The sequence below is a fragment of the Anomaloglossus baeobatrachus genome, chromosome 2 (assembly GCF_048569485.1).
Source record: "Anomaloglossus baeobatrachus isolate aAnoBae1 chromosome 2, aAnoBae1.hap1, whole genome shotgun sequence".
Taxonomy (NCBI): Eukaryota; Metazoa; Chordata; class Amphibia; order Anura; family Aromobatidae; genus Anomaloglossus; species Anomaloglossus baeobatrachus.
In genome coordinates this window covers 397,496,983-397,515,679 of record NC_134354.1, presented here as the reverse complement: position 1 = coordinate 397,515,679, position 18,697 = coordinate 397,496,983, and the positions used below count along the sequence as shown (strand labels likewise).

The 18,697-nt window shown below is 43.0% G+C and overlaps 1 protein-coding gene across 1 annotated transcript in view; it reads left to right on the top strand.

Moving 5' to 3' along the window:
* The window catches only part of MACO1 (macoilin 1), a 102,138-nt gene extending 84,255 nt beyond the window's left edge, over positions 1–17,883 (top strand). Inside the window, exons 7-11 of the mRNA XM_075336075.1 lie at positions 11,193–11,351; positions 11,439–11,621; positions 11,714–11,834; positions 14,126–14,300; positions 17,567–17,883. Of these exons, the coding sequence (XP_075192190.1) occupies positions 11,193–11,351; positions 11,439–11,621; positions 11,714–11,834; positions 14,126–14,300; positions 17,567–17,769 (841 nt within the window). The 3' untranslated portion in view covers positions 17,770–17,883. The remainder of the gene's footprint in view (positions 1–11,192; positions 11,352–11,438; positions 11,622–11,713; positions 11,835–14,125; positions 14,301–17,566) is intronic.
* The last annotated feature ends 814 nt before the right edge of the window (positions 17,884–18,697 follow it).

The window sequence follows — 18,697 nt, the reverse complement described above, 5'->3', positions numbered from 1 at the left end:
GTTGAATCCAGGTCTTTCTCTTGATATTAACAGGTGGTCCTTAGCTCTTGGACAACTCTTCTGATAATGCTTTTCACTCTTCTGTCTGAAATCTTTTGGGGAGCAGCTGTTCATGGATGGATTATGCTGAAATGTATTTTTTTTCACATCCATATTATAGCCTAAACAGTGCTCACTGGAACCTTTTTACTAGTTTAAAAATTCTTCTGTAACCACTGCCTTCAGTATGTTTTGCAACACTTAGGTAGCGAAGGTCTTGACAGTTCACTGGTTTTAACCATCATGAGGTTTTTCTTGTGTGGCCCCTTTGATAATGAGACACCTTTTTTATAGGTAATCGGTTGAACCAACTGATCCTTTTCACTACGTGTAAGGATTGCTTTCTAATGACTGAGATTTCAGCTTGTCAGGGCTTTCCTTTTGCTTTTTGCACCTTTCTTGCTTCAATATTTTTTCCGTGTCATTTTTACCCATAAGAACGTGTATAGTTTGATTTATTTTCCTCTGTGGATTGGATGGGTTGACATCTGATGAGTAAATGTCAATAGCAATAGTCAATAGAAAGTAAAATCTGTAGCACACTTTCCAGATTCTAAATTCACAGCTTGTAATGAGGGGTAACATGACAGATATAAAATACATATACAATCCCAATTCCCCAAAAAAGTTTTGACGCTATGTAAAATGTCCAGAAACAAGAATGCAATTATTTGGAAATCTTATAGCCAGATTTTATTCGCAACACAACATGGAAAACAGATCAGAAGTTCAATAGACATTTTTCGAGTTAATTTGGAAAGGAGAAAAAAAAAATCACTCCGATGGACCTAGTGTCTGAATTGTTGATACATGGCTTCTTTTTTGCATGATAGAGCTCTAACTTGCATTTGTAGATTGCACAGCGATCTGTGGTCATAGACCATTATTTTTAAAGTATTCCTGAGCCCATGAAGTGAGTTAATCATAGTATCATAGTTTTTAAGGTTGAAGGGAGACTCTAAGTCCATCTAGTTCAACCCGTACCCTAACATGTTGATCCAGAGGAAGGCAAAAAAACCCCAATGTGGCAAACAAGTTCCAATGGGGAAAAAATTTCCTTCCTGACTCCACATCCGGCAATCAGACTAGTTCCCTGGATCAATACCCTGTCATAAAATCTAATATACATAACTGGTAATATTAAATTTTTCAAGAAAGGCATCCAGGCTCTGCTTAAATGTTAGTAGTGAATCACTCATTACAACATCATGCGGCAGAGAGTTCCATAGTCTCACTGCTCGTACAGTAAAGAATCCTCGTCTGTGATTATGATTAAACCTTCTTTCCTCAAGACGTAGCGGATGCCCCCGTGTTCCAGTCGCAGGCCTAGGTGTAAAAAGATCTTTGGAAAGGTCTCTGTACTGTCCCCTCATATGTTTATACATTGTGATTAGATCCCCCCTAAGCCTTCGTTTTTCCAAACTAAATAACCCCAAGTTTAATAACCTGTCTTGGTATTGCAGCCCACCCATTCCTCTAATAATCTTGGTCGCTCTTCTCTGCACCCTCTCCAGTTCAGCTATGTCCTTCTTATATATCGGTGACCAGAATTGTACACAGTATTCTAAGTGCGGTCGCACTAGTGACTTGTACAGAGGTAGAACTATATTTTTTTCATGAACACTTATACCTCTTTTAATACATCCCATTATTTTATTAGCCCTGGCAGCAGCTGCCTGACACTGTCCACTAAAGTGAAGTTTACCATCCACCCATACACCCAAGTCTTTTTCTGTGTCTGTTTTACCCAGTGTTCTACAATTAAGTACATAATCATAAATGTTATTTCCTCTACCCAAGTGCATGACCTTACATTTATCTACATTAAACTTCAATTGCCACTTCTCAGCCCAATCCTCCAATTTACATAAATCTCCCTGTAATATAAAATTATCCTCCTCTGTATTGATTACCCTGCAGAGTTTAGTATCATCTGCAAATATTGAAATTCTACTCCGCATGCCCCCAACAAGGTCATTTATAAATATGTTGAAAAGAAGCGGGCCCAATACTGACCCCTGTGGTACCCCACTATGAACTGAGACCCAGTCCGAGTACGTACCATTAATAACCACCCTTTGTTTCCTATCACTGAGCCAGTTTTTAACCCAGTTACACATATTTTCCCCTATCCCCATTATTCTCATTTTATGTACCAACCTTTTGTGTGGCACCGTATCAAAAGCTTTTGAAAAGTCCATATACACAACATCCACTGCATTTCGCTGGTCCAGGCTTGAACTTACCTCTTCATAGAAGCTGATCAAATTAGTTTGACAGGATCGATCCCTCATAAACCCATGTTGATACTCTGTCATAAGGTTATTTTTCTTGAGATACTCCAGTATAGCATCTCTCAAGAAACCCTCAAGGATTTTACCAACCGTAGAGGTTAAACTTACCGGCCTATAATTTCCCGGCTCAGTTTTTGTCCCCTTTTTGAATATTGGCACCACATTTGCTATGCGCCAGTCCTGCGGTACCGACCCTGTTATTAAGGAATCTGAGAAGATTAAAAATAATGGTCTATCTATCACAGAACTCAATTCCTGTAGTACTCTGGGGTGTATGCCATCCGGGCCCGGAGATTTGTCAACCTTAGTGATTTCAAGGTGGCGGCGGCGTACTTCCTGCTGGGTTAAGCAGGTAATATTCAAGGGTGAATTTATGGTATCACTGGTCATGTCATCTGCCATGGCATTTTCTTGTATAAAAACCGTAGAAAAAGTCATTCAGCAGGTTGGCTTTACCCTGCTGGAGTTGCATGATCCAATCATTTTAATGCAATGCTGGCTGAAAACCATAGGTCATGAGCATCCAATATTGACCGTGTGCCTTGTGCTTATGGATTGCTACAGAATCTGATTTTTTGTTTTGTTTTGTTTTTTTTATATTTGCTCTGTAGATGGTGGGATATTAAATTTGTATTTAATTTTTTGCAATTTTATGATGATTAACGTATCTAAAATTTTTCCACAATTTTTAGATGGCTTTTCCCAGATCGGTAAACCTCCTACCATGTTTGCTTCTGAGAGACGCTGCCTCTCTAACATGCTCTTTTAATGCTGTCATGTAACTTGTTTGAAAATTGACCCTCTAGCTATTTTTCACTAGTACCACTTTTCCAGCCTTTTGTTAACCTTGTCCCAACTTTTTAGAGATTTGCTGCTGCCATCAACTTCTAAATGAGGTAAAAGAATTAACTTCTGATGTTTTCTGTTGCGAATGCCTATAAAGCCTGCTTTACACCTTACGATCCAGCATACGATATCGTATACGATCGTAACCGCCCCCATCGTATGTGCGGCACGTTCAATTTGTTGAATGTGCTGCACATACAAGTAACCCCCCCGTCACACGTACTTACCTGTCCATACGACCTCGATGGCGGCGGCGAACATCCACTTCCTGGAGTGGGAGGGACGTTCGGCGTCACAGCGATGTCACGCAGCAGCCGGCCAATAGAAGCGGAGGGGCGGAGCTGAGCGGGACGTAAACATCCCGCTTACCTCCTTCCTTCCGCATTACCGGCTGGGAGACGCAGGTAAGATCTGTTAATCGTTCCCGGGGTGTCACACACTGCTATGTGTGCTACCCCGGGTACGATGAACAATCTGACGTTCAATTCATGAGGAATGAACGACGTGCATGCGATGAACGTTTTACCGTTCAATCGCACGTAGGTGTTACACACTACAATGTACCTTACGATGCCGGATGTGCGTCACTTACGACGTGACCCCGCCGACACATCGTAAGATACATTGCAGCGTGTAAAGCGGGCTTAAGACTTTCAAATTGCATTCTTTTCTTCACATTTTACACAGTTTACCAACTTTATTATATACTAGCTGTAGTACCCGGGCGTTGCCCGGGATAGTAACTGTCTCTGTCTCTCTCCCAGTCTCTCTGTGTTTCGCTGTCTGTCTCTTTCCTTGTTGGTGTCTGTGCCGGTCTTTGTATCTGTCTGTCTGTCTTCCCACCAACATCATATTACCTCACACATAACCTTCTTAGGCTGCTTTCACACTACGTTTTTTTAATATGCGTCCTGAACGTTATTTTGCTGTAAAAGCAGATCCTGCTTTTACAGCAAAAAAACGTATGCAAACGCATGTGTTATTTTGCAGGATCCTGTCACTTTACGTTGGATGCCCGATATTTACGTTGGTTACGAGCGTCTGCAGCTGCTAGGAGCCGGGCTCCCTGCTCCCTGCACAAGTAATAAACGTAAACATCGGGTAACTAAGAGACGCGCTTTGCTTGGTTACCCGATATTTATCTTGGTTACGAGTGTCCGCAGCTCTCAGGCGGGGGGCGAGAGGGAGGCGGAGAGAGACTGATCACCCGAGGCTGGTTTCTGTGCATGCTCAGAGTAAGCAGGATCCTGTCTATCAGCATGCCAGGGTTCACATGTGTTTGCGTGCTGTTTAGTCAGGATCCAGCAATTTGCAGTATTTGGACGCAGCTCAAAAACGCTACAAGTAGTGTTTTTGAAAAATGTTAAAACTGCAACTCGCTGGATCCTCACTATAACGCACGCAAACGCAGGTGAACGTATGTTGACGAGTCCATTGCAAATGCATTGAAATGAAAACTCATTTGCACTGGATCCGTTTTTGCGTTAAAAAAACGTTCATGATGGATGTTAAGTAGTGTGAAAGCAGCCTAAAGTTGGTGTCACACACAGCGACAACGACGTTGCTGCTACGTCACCATTTTCTGTGACGTTGCAGCGACGTCCCGTCGCTGTCGCTGTGTGTGACATTCAGCAACGACCTGGCCCCTGCTGTGAGGTCGCCGGTCGTTGCTGAATGTCCAGCTTCATTTTTTGGTCGGCACTCTCCCGCTGTGACACACACATCGCTGTGTGTGACAGCGAGAGAGCGACGAAATGAAGCGAGCAGGAGCCGGCACTGGCAGCTGCGGTAAGCTGTAACCAGCGTAAACATCGGGTAACCAAGGGAAGACCTTTCCCTGGTTACCCGATGTTTACGCTGGTTACCAGCCTCCGCCGCTCTTGCTGCCAGTGCCGGCTCCTGCACTGTGACATGTGGCTGCAGTATGCATCGGGTAATTAACCCGATGTATACTGTAGCAAGGAGAGCAAGGAGCCAGCGCTAAGCAGTGCGCGCGGCTCCCTGCTCTCTGAACTGTGACATGTAGCTGCAGCACACATCGGGTTAATTAACCCGATGTGTGCTGCAGGAGAGCAAGGAGCCAGCGCTAAGCGCGGCTCCCTGCTCTCTGCACATGTAGCACAGCGACGTTATGATCGCTGCTTCTGCTGTGTTTGACAGCTAAGCAGCGATCATAACAGCGACTTACAAGGTCGCTGTTACGTCACCGAAAATGGTGACGTAACAGCGACGTCGTTGTCGCTGTCGTTTAGTGTGAACCCAGCTTTATGCTAACAATGTCTTTTGTTCCTATAGCAACCAATCACAGCTGCTATTAAAACCAGTAGTTCCAGGCTCCATTTACTTTAGTGGAGACAGGTTTTTTGGAGAGTAACTGTAAAGCGCGGGGTTACATTTTCCTGTCAAAACATAGTCTACGACGTTCCCTGGGTCACATGAGACGTCTGTGCAAAATTTGTGATTGTAAGCACGACGGTGCAGATTCCTTTAGCGGACACACACACACACACACACACACACACACACACACACACACACACACACACACACACACACATACATACATACATACATACATACATACATACATACATACATACATACATACATACATACATACATACATACATACATACATACATACATTAGATAACTTCTCAATTTTAATTGCAATATGAGTGGTTCTTTTTAATCCTCATAGTAGACATGCCGTCTCCCCACAGTTCCCACACTGCCTACTACTGGCATGAAGCTGCATTAAAAGCGGCCAACTGCAGACTGCTGTAGTTGGCCTTTAGCATGGGTCTTCGCTAAAAGAAAGCAGTGCAGGAAGTGTCAGTAGATGACAGGAATAGTATGCTTTCTGTATCCAGCTGGAGACGTAGAAGATGGCTGTTGGCCAAGACAGCTGCCTTTGTGCTAAGGCCAGAGAGTAACTTGTGCACTCATTTGGTATGTCTACATTTAACATTTGGTGATATTTTCTCTTCTTCTGGAATAGCTTGCTCAACATACAAATATGCAAGGTCTACCATTGTTTGGGTCTATAGTGAGAAGCTCTAAGTTGTGGGACCCTGAATTGCCATACATATATGATGAGCACAATGTTTGTTAGGACCGCCCACCGCTCTCACGTTGATGTTGGTGGGGAGAAGAGTGTAATTATAAATGTTTGATGCTTTTGTATTGGCAGCGGCTTACTCTGCTCTTCCCATAGATAACACATGCTTGGTTGGCTGAGCGTGCTCATGATTAGGGTGGCTAATAACTGAATTTTGGCAGAATACACAGCTATCTGACATGTATCACAACCTTCAATTCACCACAATAATAAATTGGAAAGCCTGAGTAAGGTATTGACCTGCTGGATTCTCCAAAGACGGTACATTTCATCAAACATTTTAGGATAATGCTGATCTTTAGTTGTCCGGTGACGCTCCTTTCTAGGCCTGTTGACATAATGACCCTACACACTTGCTAATATGCATGTGTCGCGGGCGGAGGAGGGGACGCTGCACTCACCCACTGCTCAGGTCCGGCTGCTGCTGCTTGGTGGTGGCTCGAGCGGTGGGCCGGATCCCGGGGACTCGAGCGGCGTTCCTCGCCCGTGAGTGAAAGGGGGGTGGTGTGTGGTTTTTGGGGATATTGTCCGTGACGCCACCCACGGTTGTGGTGAAGTTGTGACACCACCGCTGCTCTGGACGGGGATCCCGGGAACGATGACAGAGAGCAACCTGGATGTTAGTTCTCCCCTCCGTGGGTAGGGGGGTTGGTTGTCCCGGGGCCCCGGTGAGGGTGAGGGATGGCAGGCGGGTTACGGGGCCTGGTGAGGTGCAGGGTCGCGGGGGCAGCGCGGTGCCGCACGGCACGATGGTACTCACTCAGCCAATATATTACACGGAGTCTCTGGTCAAACAAACGGCTGGATGGACGGGTCCCACAGGCGGCTGCGGTGTTTTTTTCCCCTGACCCAGTTTGGTAGTGTAAGTACTTTCCTGCCCCTTCGTGTACGCTCCTCCTGTGCTCCGGTTTCCAGCTAGCTCCCCGGTTCAGTACCGGTGGGCCACCGCCCAACCCCGGCTACCTACGGTTCCACCAAGACTGTCTTCCCGGCTCCCGCAGACGGCCACTACCGTCTGCCTCACTGGCTACACGAGGGACCTAGGCTCCAACCTAGGCCCCAGTCTGCCTCTCTGCAGACCTCCTCTCTCTTCCTCTGCCTGGACTTGTCTCAGCTGGTTTTTGCCTCAGGCCAGCTAGACTCCTGGGTGGGCGTCTCCATCTGCCTGACTCCGCCCACTTGGTGTCTCTGTCTGAACCTGAGGGAAGAAATCAGGTCTCACTGGGGATGACTGCTGTGAACTGCTGGGGGTGGGGGTGTGTGTGTTGTTACCTGTGGCCCCTGGCTTGTACAGGGCGCCACACATGCACAATGGGCAGCTGACGTGCATGTGTTCTATTCACTAGAATAGGACACGTCCATGAAAGCTGTCAATTGTGCACGTCTCGGCCGGTGTGTGCTCGTAACATCATCCGTATCGGTCACCTCTGATGCAGAAGTGGCTAGCTCCTGAATAACCCCTTTTTTAAGATACTTCTACCGGACAAAGGTTTGGAGAGCTTACAGAAGTTAAGTATTTGTAAAAAATTGAATGATTTGTATTAATCCTTTTAGCCTCAAGTAGTAAATTCTTATACAGATGCTGTCATTAGTGTTGGATTTTGTTTCTCGGGTGGATACCCCATTATTCTTTGTCCTCTCCTGTGGCAGAATAACATTGACCTTGTCCATTCACACATGATTCTTCACTCTGGTTTATTCCTCCAGTGACATGTCCTTCTCCTTCCAGCAGTTATGAAGCCCATCATTAAACTTCCTATGACAGATTGCATTCTTTGCCAGCTTCTACTGTTTCTAATTCTGTACAGCTTTTCATCTTCTTGAACGTCTTTTTGTAGACTGGACTAAAGCGAAGAAAAAGCACGGCTGACAATAGTTGGCGCAAAAAAAAAAAAAACCTCTTGCCCAAGTCTTCTCCTGTAAATGCACCCAGTGGATGGCTCATTAGTACTTTACTGGGTACAGCTAATCAGTGATGCAAATATCTCATCACCGACTCATGAGGTAGCTGCTAACTGTAGAAACAAGAACTGCTGGAGTGGTGGTTTAGATGTAAAATCCCTGCCGAATACTCACCTGATGCCATAATCATCTTTTTCCAGCGGTCCTCTGGTCAGTTTCCTGTGATGGAGAACGCAGGATGTCACAACTCAATGCAAGTCTATGAGATCCTCGATATGGCTCTCATAGACCTGCTTTGAGAGCTGCTGACGTAACTTTTAATTTCCGGCCAGTCAGAAGTTACGGGCACATGATGGTATACCAGGGGACTGGAGTGGTGCTGAAAAAGGATGATGCACCCAGAGGAAAAGTATGACAGGGGACTTTAAATTTTAAAGCGCCATTAAAGTGCTGAAACAAAAACCGCTTGCGTGATGCTTTAAAGTTTTGATCAGTGAGCATCATAGCCTGAGACCTCTCCGATGGATTAAACGAAGGAGCAGAATCACTCGGCTGATCCTAGTCTGTGGACACATCTGAGGATGAGCGGGGCTTTTCTGTCCCTTCATTTTGGCAAGTGGTGGGGAATGTCAGGATCCAATCCCCCACATTGCAACCCGTGAAAATGTTTGCTATGACGTGGGTTTTTTTGTTTTTTTTTTCAAATTTTTTTTTTTAATCCTTTTCTTAGTGGATGAGTTAAAGGTGGCAGATCATTTTGGGCCTCAGCAAGACAGGACTTGGGAGGATCAGCACATCCTTGGATAAAATTTCAATCTTTATTCCATGAAGTTAAAAACTGGGATGTCTAATGAAATAAAATTATATTATTTACTTAGCAATTGCTGACCTATATGTTGCAGGGGTTTTTTTTTTAACAGTCTTGTTTCTGGCCTATAATTTAGGAATATGTTTTGTCTTTAGGATGACCAAAGACTTGGTGTAAATGTACCAGAAGATGGTATCCTTGGGTTTTTCTGCCTGCTTGGTCCCTGTAACTTGTTAGAGGCGATTCGGACTGCACACTCAAACGCTTTAGCACAGGATCATACTTGCAGTCACGTGACCTTGCGTTGAGAATACAGGCGAATCATGACTGCTATGTGCACAGTGACTGCAGAATTTCAGCCCCAAAAAAACCTTTAGGCTATGTGCGCACGTTGCGTAAATACATGCAGTTACGCTGAGCTATGTAGCGCAGCGTAACTGCATGCATCCTGCGTCCCCTGCACAGTCTATGGAGATTGTGCAGGGGCCGTGCGCACGTGGCGTTTTAGAGTGCAGCGCTTCGGCTACTGCCGAAGCGCTGCGTAAAAAGAAGTGACATGTCACTTCTTTCCTGCGCTTTGCCGGCAGCTCCTGCTCTGTCTATGGGAGGAGCTGCAGGGAGAGCGCATGGAATCGGCTTCACTATGGACATTTCTGCAGCGATTTAAAGCGCACATGTGCTCTTCAGATCGCTGCAGAAATTTCTGCAGTGACTGTACGCAACGTGCGCACATAGCCTTACTGCTCAAACATCACATCCACAAAACATTGACAGGTGTAGAGTTTAGGAAGGTTTCCTAAGAATATGAAGATTTTTGTTTTTTGTTTTTTTTTGGGGGGTTTTTTTCCTTTGAGGGAAAAAAAAAAAACTTGCCCCATTTCAGTGTTGCCAGTACTGCAGTTATGACATAAATCGGTGTTCCTCAACTTTAGTCCTATAAGACCACCAACATATCATGTTTTCAGGATTTCCTTAGTATTCCTCAGAGGATGGAATTATCAGAAATCGGCATGGACTCTCACCTGTGCAATATCATAATAATTGTGCAATACTATAATTTATGCTGCCATGGCACTTGGGAACCTTGTCATATTGTACATGCAGTCTGATCTTTGGACAGTATGGTATAAAGAAGCTGAGCCAGATGATATATAGGTTTGTTGGAAAATAGTTCAGTATAACTTGTCTTTCATTCATTTAAATCCCTGGTGTTTGTATGTAGGAGTCCAGTGGGCGGCCGTACTGGTGATTGACATCTCTACATATATAGTCATACGGGTTATACTCACAGTAGCACCGCCCACTGGACTCATACATATACAAACTCCATGGTTACAATGACTAAAATGCACGTTATACTGAAACTTTTCCTGTAAAATGTATACTAACTTGATCAGCTGCTCCTGATCTATGCCATCCTGCCTGCAGATCAGAGGCCATTTTCAGCATGACAGGTTCTTAAGTGTGTCTTTAAGAAAAGACCAATGGATGACCATGGAACTGGGTGTGTTCTTTAGTCATGAATGTGCAACAACGCCCACAACACATCGTTTGGGTAGGCCGATAATTGCTGTTTTCTATGGGGAGAGTGGGAAAGTTCCTACCAAGACTACTCTGGCAGATCTCTTGGAGTCAGGAGGCCTCCGTACACCTTACAGGGTTGGCCGATAGCTGGAGTCAGGAGGCCTCCGTACACCTTACAGGGTTGGCCGATAGCTGGAGTCAGGAGGCCCTCCGTACACCTTACAGGGTTGGCCGATAGCTGGAGTCTGGAGGCCTCCGTACACCTTACAGGGTTGGCCGATAGCTGGAGTCAGGAGGCCTCCGTACACCTTACAGGGTTGGCCGATAGCTGGAGTCGTGAGGCCTCCGTACACCTTACAGGGTTGGCCGATAGCTGCATGTTCTGTAGCTTCAATCCAACGTTTACATGGGCTTTTAAGCGTCACTTCTTCGAGATTCCGATTCTTGTCAGTGCAGTAATGTCATGGAAACCTTCCGAAGGCTTCAGATGGCCATCTACATCAGCGTTCACACTTACACATTTGTCACTATACACTCTATCTGAATGGCCGTAAACAACATATGGGATGAGGAGGGGACTGCAGAGAGAACACGTGGCTCTGAAGAACTCCAAGTGAGGATCCTTTTACTTGCTGACCATTTTCTGTTTTACTTTCAGGTTGGAACAAGATGTAAAGAAATTAAAAGCAGACTTGCAGGGCAGCAGACAGATTGAGCAGGATCTCCGCAGTCAGATCAGTGTACTAACCAGCACGGAGCGGGGAATTCGAAGCGAAATAGGGCAGCTCCGACAGGAAAACGAGCTGCTGCAAAACAAGTGAGTCTGGTCTGCAGGAGAATATAATCCCTAGCTGATGGAACGGTCTTATTCCAGGTAATAATGAAATGTTCTGTCGTCTCCTAGATTACATAGTGCTGTCCAGATGAAGCAGAAGGACAAGCAGACGATTAGTCAGCTGGAGAAGAAACTGAAGGCAGAGCAAGAAGCTCGAGCATTTGTAGAGAAGCAGCTCATGGAGGAGAAGAAAAGGAAGAAATTAGAAGAAGCCACAGCAGCGAGAGCAGTCGCATTTGCTGCAGCGAACAGGTACGTCATTGTGTGTAAAATAGGGCAGGAATAATAGAAGTGGTATTTTTAAGATGACTCATACCTGACCCAGTCTCTTGTGTCTCGTCTAGAGGTGAATGTACAGAAACATTACGAAGTCGAATCCGAGATCTAGAGAGTGAATGTAAAAAGTTATCAATAGACATGAAGCTCAAAGAAGACCAGATAAGGGAACTGGAGATAAAAGTTCAGGTATAACATCTTCCGCTACCACCGTCACGAGAAAAATCTAGTGCTTAACTGGATTCATTTATGGAAAAAAAAAGTAGATAAGATTTTTTTTTTGGGCACTTAAATGTATTAGAACAGTTCAATTGTGACCTAGTTACTTGGTTCTAAATTTTTCTGCATGAAACTCTTTAAAAGTAAATCTCTCTCCCTGCTGTATTTTGCTTTGCTGTGGCTGATCGAATGTCCTCGAACCATATGACCACTGCAGCCAGTCACTGGTCTCAGCACTGATGCCTGTTTAAACCAAGTTACGCCAACCAGGGGTGTATATAGTGTGTCCCCAATAGACTATCACTATTAATGTATGATTAACCCCATATACATAAAGGCGGGCTATTTATAACCTATCCATGAAACCCAATTCACAAAAATAGCCACAAACCACAATAAAACAAAATTACATATTTATTAAATCAATATCTAAAAAATGCAGCAAGGAAAATGACAACACAAGGGGATGGGTCCGACACAGCAGTTTAACAATATACAACATCAAATATCAGCACATGTTATAAAATAATTTTTTTTAAGGTGCACCAAGTATGTAGGCCACTGGATGGTAATATCAAAATAAATATAATATGTATGTATATGATTGGGCTAATTGACGGCAACAAATAATTATCACAATATAAAGTGCAAAATTTGTGTGATAAAGTAGCAGCAATGTGCAATGGGATATAATTTTTTTTTATATTTTAGCAGCATTATAAGGGATGTGCAAATAACGCAATTGCAATTAAAGTGCAACAGTGAAAAATATTTCAACAGTTCATATATAAGCTTGAATAAATAGCAAAATATAATTAATATTATAATTATTAATTATAATATATTAATATATTAATTAATTAATTATATATAATTAAGAGTAGAGTAAGAATTGTTATCAAAATTGAAGTAGCAGCCAATTAAGAATGTGAACAATGGCCATGATACAATATGTCTAAATGCACACCTATGTTGATCCAGATTCAATAGAATGTATGGAGACCGATCATGCAGGTGATCAAAGCAGTGCGGATCACCGCTGAGGTATAAATAATATAACCAGAATCAATATATCATGCTAAAGGTGATTACCTGAAACCATCAAAGTAGCAGCTGTGCCGGCGCCAAGTCCCAGAGCCCTATGCGCGTTTTGGCGTACCTTAATCAGTTGCACCTTTAAATAATTTTTTTCTTAACGCGCTGATGTTGTATGTTGTTGTTAACCCCTTAATGACCCATGACGTACTGGGTACATCATGGATCGTGTCACCATCATCGCCGCGGCGATCCGCACACATACCAGCTGATTTCAACAGCTGACGTGTGTCTGCTAGTTGCGAGTGGAATCACTTTCCACCTGCAACTTTTAACCCCTTACATCTCGCTGCCAAAATCTGGCAGCGAGATGTGTATATGCGCGGCCATTACTTTCACTTACCCCGCCCCCACCGGAAGTCACGTGCATGATCACGTGACTTCCGGTAGTTGCCATGGTAGCACAGGGTCATGTGATGACGCCTGTAGCTAACATGAGTCACTTTCTCTGTGTCGGCATAGTGCCAGCATTGAGAGTAAAGCAGCAGATCTGCAGATCTCAGCTCTGTATCTGTGATCTGAAGATATGGAAGAGCGATCAGATTGCTGATTCATATAGTCCCCTAAGGAGGCTAGTAAAATAAAAACAAAATTGAAAAAAGTTTTAAAAAATAAAAAACCTAAGTTCAAATCACCCCCCTTTTCGCCCCATTGAAAACTAAAGGGTTAAAAAAATACACACATTTAGTATCGCCGAGTTCAGAAATGCCCGATCTATCCAAATATAAAATCAATTAATCTGATTGGAACTTTTTGCCGCTATGCAGTTTGCTAAACGCCAAAATTACATTATTTTGGTCGCCGCAAGTTTTGTGCAAATAACAGGCGATCAAAATGTAGCATCTGTGCAAAAATGGTACCATTAGAAACATCAGCTCGAGACGCAAAAAATAAGTCATCACTGAGCCTTAGATCCAGAAAAATGAGAACGCTACGGTTTTCGGAAAATAGTGCAAAATGTGCGCCGCTTTTTTTGGACAAACGTGTGAATTTTTTTTTAACTCCTTAGATACAAGTAAACCTATACATGGGGTAACAGAGAAACTACTGTGAAAACTTTGCGACTTCTTAAACGTTTTACGTGACCCAAATATATTCGTCTTTAAAGTGACCTTTATGCTCTATGCGATAATCTCAGTTTTTAATGGCTATATTCTTTGTTTCAGGAGCTGCGGAAGTACAAAGAAAATGAAAAAGATACAGAGGTGTTAATGTCTGCACTTTCAGCCATGCAGGATAAAACACAGCACTTAGAAAACAGCCTCAGCGCAGAAACCAGAATCAAGTTAGATTTGTTCTCTGCACTAGGTGATGCAAAAAGACAGCTGGAGATTGCCCAAGGTAACTGGCACGTCACTGTGGATGGGTTTAAAATGTCTGGGGAAGAGCTCCGAAAGATGAGCGTGTAAAATATTGTGCAGCTATTGGCAGCCATTGTATTTCAGGTAATCCTAGCCAGCAGGCGCCAACAATTGTCTGTTCTAGGCTTGTCCCTATCGGTAGATGCTCTTTGGTGGAACCTCTAGCTGTCACCTGTAATTCTTGGAAAGCCTGGCACATATTTTTTTTTTTCTTTTCCTGCATTGCTAACACTTTCTCTTCTGATGCTTGAGATTGTCACCAATTTTTTCTTTCACCTGCTGTATAACTAATGCTCCATAACCCCTATTTAAATTCTTACTTGCATGTCTAAAAAGATGCTTCCTTTTTATACTCTAAAACAGTGGTCCCCAACCTTTGTGACCTTGAGACACATCCAGCTCCTGCCCCCCACTTATAGTGCCCCCCAGAGCCCCTATTACCGGTATAATGACAGCTAAAGCTTTTCCACAGAAATCACACCGAGGCTGTATACCAAGATCGAGGGGTACCCACCCTACCCCTATCCAGATCTGCTCTTGTGATTGGCTTCTCACAAGTCACCATCTGGAGACCTCTTCATCGCTGTTTGCTAGCTTTGTGCATTAGCACCAACCAGGTCTAGCAGACAGCCACAAGACAAACATTACGGGCTCACAAGAAACGGATTAGAGACCCCCTGCTCTAAACGTGGAGGTAGCGACTCAGCAGCGATCACGACCAGCGCTCTGACCTTATCGGGATCGCTGCTGCGTCGTTACATGGTCGCTGGTGAGCTGTCAAACAGGCAGATCTCACCAGCCCCCAGCTAGCAGCGATGCTTGGAAGCGTAACTAAGGTAAATATCAGGTAACCAAGGAAAGCACTTCTCTCGGTTACCCGATATTTACCTTAGTTACTAGCGTCTGCCGCTCTCACGCTGCCATCTTTGTTACAGCTTACCGCAGGCTGCCAGACGCCGGCTCCCTGCTCGCTTCAGTTCGTCGCTCTCTCGCTGTCACACACAGCGATGTGTGCTTCACAGCGGGAGAGCAACGTCCAAAAAATGAAGCAGGACATTCAGCAACGACCGGCGACCTCACAGCAGGGGCCAGCTCGTTGCTGGATGTCACACACAGCAACGGGACGTCTCTACTACGTCACAGAAAATGGTGACTTAGCAGCGACGTCGTCGCTATGCGTGACACCACCTTAAAGCCAGGAGGAATCCAATTAATACTAATCATTACACATTGGATAAACAGCAGTCTGTGAAAATTAAATTTAAAAACTAATTGGAACAATAAACTGTCATCAATTAAGATTTTATTGAATATTATAAAAGTATAAACCATCACATTCCAAGATGCATAAAGACTCTTCTCCAATCCGTCATATAACTTAACATCTGGTCAAACAAAACCATATAAGGAAAAATAAACTAATAATTATTTTTTATTATTATTATTATTATTATATATATTTTTTTCTTCTGAAACCAAAGCCAAGAACTAACCCAAAATGAGAATGAAGACTTTTCCTTCATATTTTTATGGTCCAATCATGATTTTTAAAGGGGTTGTTAGACTTTTCTTCTGATACCAGACTGTTGAATCATGACAGTGTGAAATGTAGACACTCTTGATTCCCTTGTATTTCCCTGTGTGGGTGGTCGTTCATGCGACTGCATATACAGTGGAACCTTGGATTACGAGCATAACTGGTTCCGGGAGTGTGCTCTTAAACAAAGTTACTCTTATATCAAAGCGAATTTTCCTATAGGAAATAATTGAAAAGCAGACAATTAGTTCCATAACCCAAAAATATTTACTGTATTTATACAAACTTATTACATATAGAATAATGTACTGTGTTCATATAAAATTATTACACTACACAATACAAATTACTGTACAGTGAACATATGAAACAGATTAAACTGCACGTTAGCTTACAATAGAATTCTTGGTGTGCGGGAGGTACATTATAGAGAGAAAAAATGAGGTATGAATAGGACAACCTTTTATTCTAGTACAATACACAAAAAAACACATCACAAATCTATTCTTCCCAAAATAAGGGCAGCACTAAGCCAAATGTGGGTTAGGAATACTGCACAGGCAATTAGAGTACAGAACAAGCAATGTGCTGTACTGGTTAGAAAGTACAATACTGTATCCACACATGCCAATTGATAGACTTGCTATATAGTATATACTGTACTGTACAATGTTATACTTTATACAGTACATATGTACAGAAAGTTACCTCCAGAACAGGTCAGAGTGTGGTGAAAGGACGGAACCGGAAGCGTGCATGCTGAGTATTTCCTTTTCTTGCAAATCATTGCTCTTAAACCACGTTACAAATTTTTAAGAAGCTTTCCTTGTCTTGCAAAACGCTCTCAAACCAAGTTAATCTTAATCCAAGGTTCCACTGTATTTGATTTGCATACTTGTGGTCAGTTGGCAACTAGTCTCATTTGGCTTCTTTCAACTCTCTTCTCTTGAGAAAAGCTGAATGAGAATAGTCTGCATCTGACTGCAAGTATGCAAATCTCATACACAGGGTTATGTGGCTGCCAATCTTCATGGGTAATAGGCACACAGCATATAATTTGGTAGTCTGCAATAACATCGTGACAGACTTTTCATCTGAGTCCTAATAACTATAGAGTTGACAGAGTACCTAACTGTTCATACTCACTATACTCATAACGAGTACGGTCTAATACTCGCGTATTCACTCCGAATAGCATGTGCAATGCAAGTCAATGCAGAAAAAAACTCAAAGTAATAAGTAACCCGAATGCTGCACTATTTGCTACTCGCACGAATAGTATGGCATTTGGGTTACTTTGCAAGTTTTTCCCCCATTAACTTGCATTGCACACGCTATTTGGAATGAATATGCGAGTATTAGACCGTACTCGTTATAGAGAGTACGAATAGTTAGGTACTCGCTCAACTCTACGAATAACCTTTTTAAGAAACTGCTCTAAAATTGGTTGTGTGATCTGGCCTCAGGCCAGTTTCACATATCCAACATTCACGACCTAGACTGGCCACGCGTCTCTTGACCCAAACACAACCAACTTGTAGACCTTTACGTGACTGTATAGGTCAGGATAGTAGACGTTCGGCCGGGATGAAGCACACAAATCCATACACTGACTGTGACAGTTAGATCTTGGGGTTGATGTGGCATTTTTACTTCAAAAACTGCTTCAGGATCCCTAACTTTTTTTTTTTTTTTCTTCACTTTTCTAGGACAAATTCTTCAGAAGGATCAAGAGATCAAAGACCTCAAACAGAAGATTGCAGAAGTAATGGCAGTAATGCCCAGCATTGCATACAGTGCAGGGACAAGTACCCTAAGCCCAGTTTCCCCACACTACTCTTCCAAGTTTGTGGAGACTAGCTCATCTGGGTTGGATCCCAATGCATCAGTTTACCAGCCACTCAAGAAATGAATGCCAGCTGCCATCAGCCCACCCAAGCTCCCCTCTCCCCCACAAATTTTGTCTGACTGGAGTCAACATGCAAAAGCATCTGTTGCAATTAAAGATGGAATTGTATTACAAGAACTGTATTTGTGTTAACTTAAAATGAAAAAGAAAAAAAAAATCAAAGCTGATAATAGCACCATGTTGCAATAGGATGAGCGCTGCGTTTTCGTATGGTTTTTTTTGGTTTTTTTTTATATATATATATATATATCTTTTGCCGTTTTTTTTTTTGTTTTTTTTTTTTTAAAAGATAAATCTTGCAGAATTTTGCCTGTTCATCCTATAGCAAATGTGATTCACTTGAGTTTAAACCATTGAATGCCATTTCCTATTCTGCATAATCTGTAATCCATGTCCTCTGGGTCATCGATATCTATACAAACTTGAGCTACGCTTCAAGGAATAGCTCTTGGAAGATGGAGGGTTTCGATTGAAGACTGTAGTTTAAAATGCAAAGAATTATGGTAATTGTCACAAACCTGTGTAACGGTTTCTGAAATACTACGTTCTTCCCATTCCCCCCTCTGAGACCATCTTGAATTGACTTTTCGCTGTATTATCTGTTGAGGGATCAATACACATTCTAGGGAATACAAAAAGAACCACAATTATAACTCTCATTATCCTGCACACGGCCATTACAGCAAGGATGTCGGTGACACAAATGTAACGCTCATTAGGTGTTGTACATTTGAAAACTGGCATCTTTGTGCCGCTATCATTGATGAAGATTATTTGTGCGGTTCTTTCAGAACATTTCTGAAAATAGGATAAAGCTTCTCAGGTGAGAACAGACTACCATATCATAATTGATGAACGACCGTATGCAAAAACAAAAGGTGGCTTAATTTTAGGAAACTTCATTTCACAGAAAAACAAGATTTTATTCACA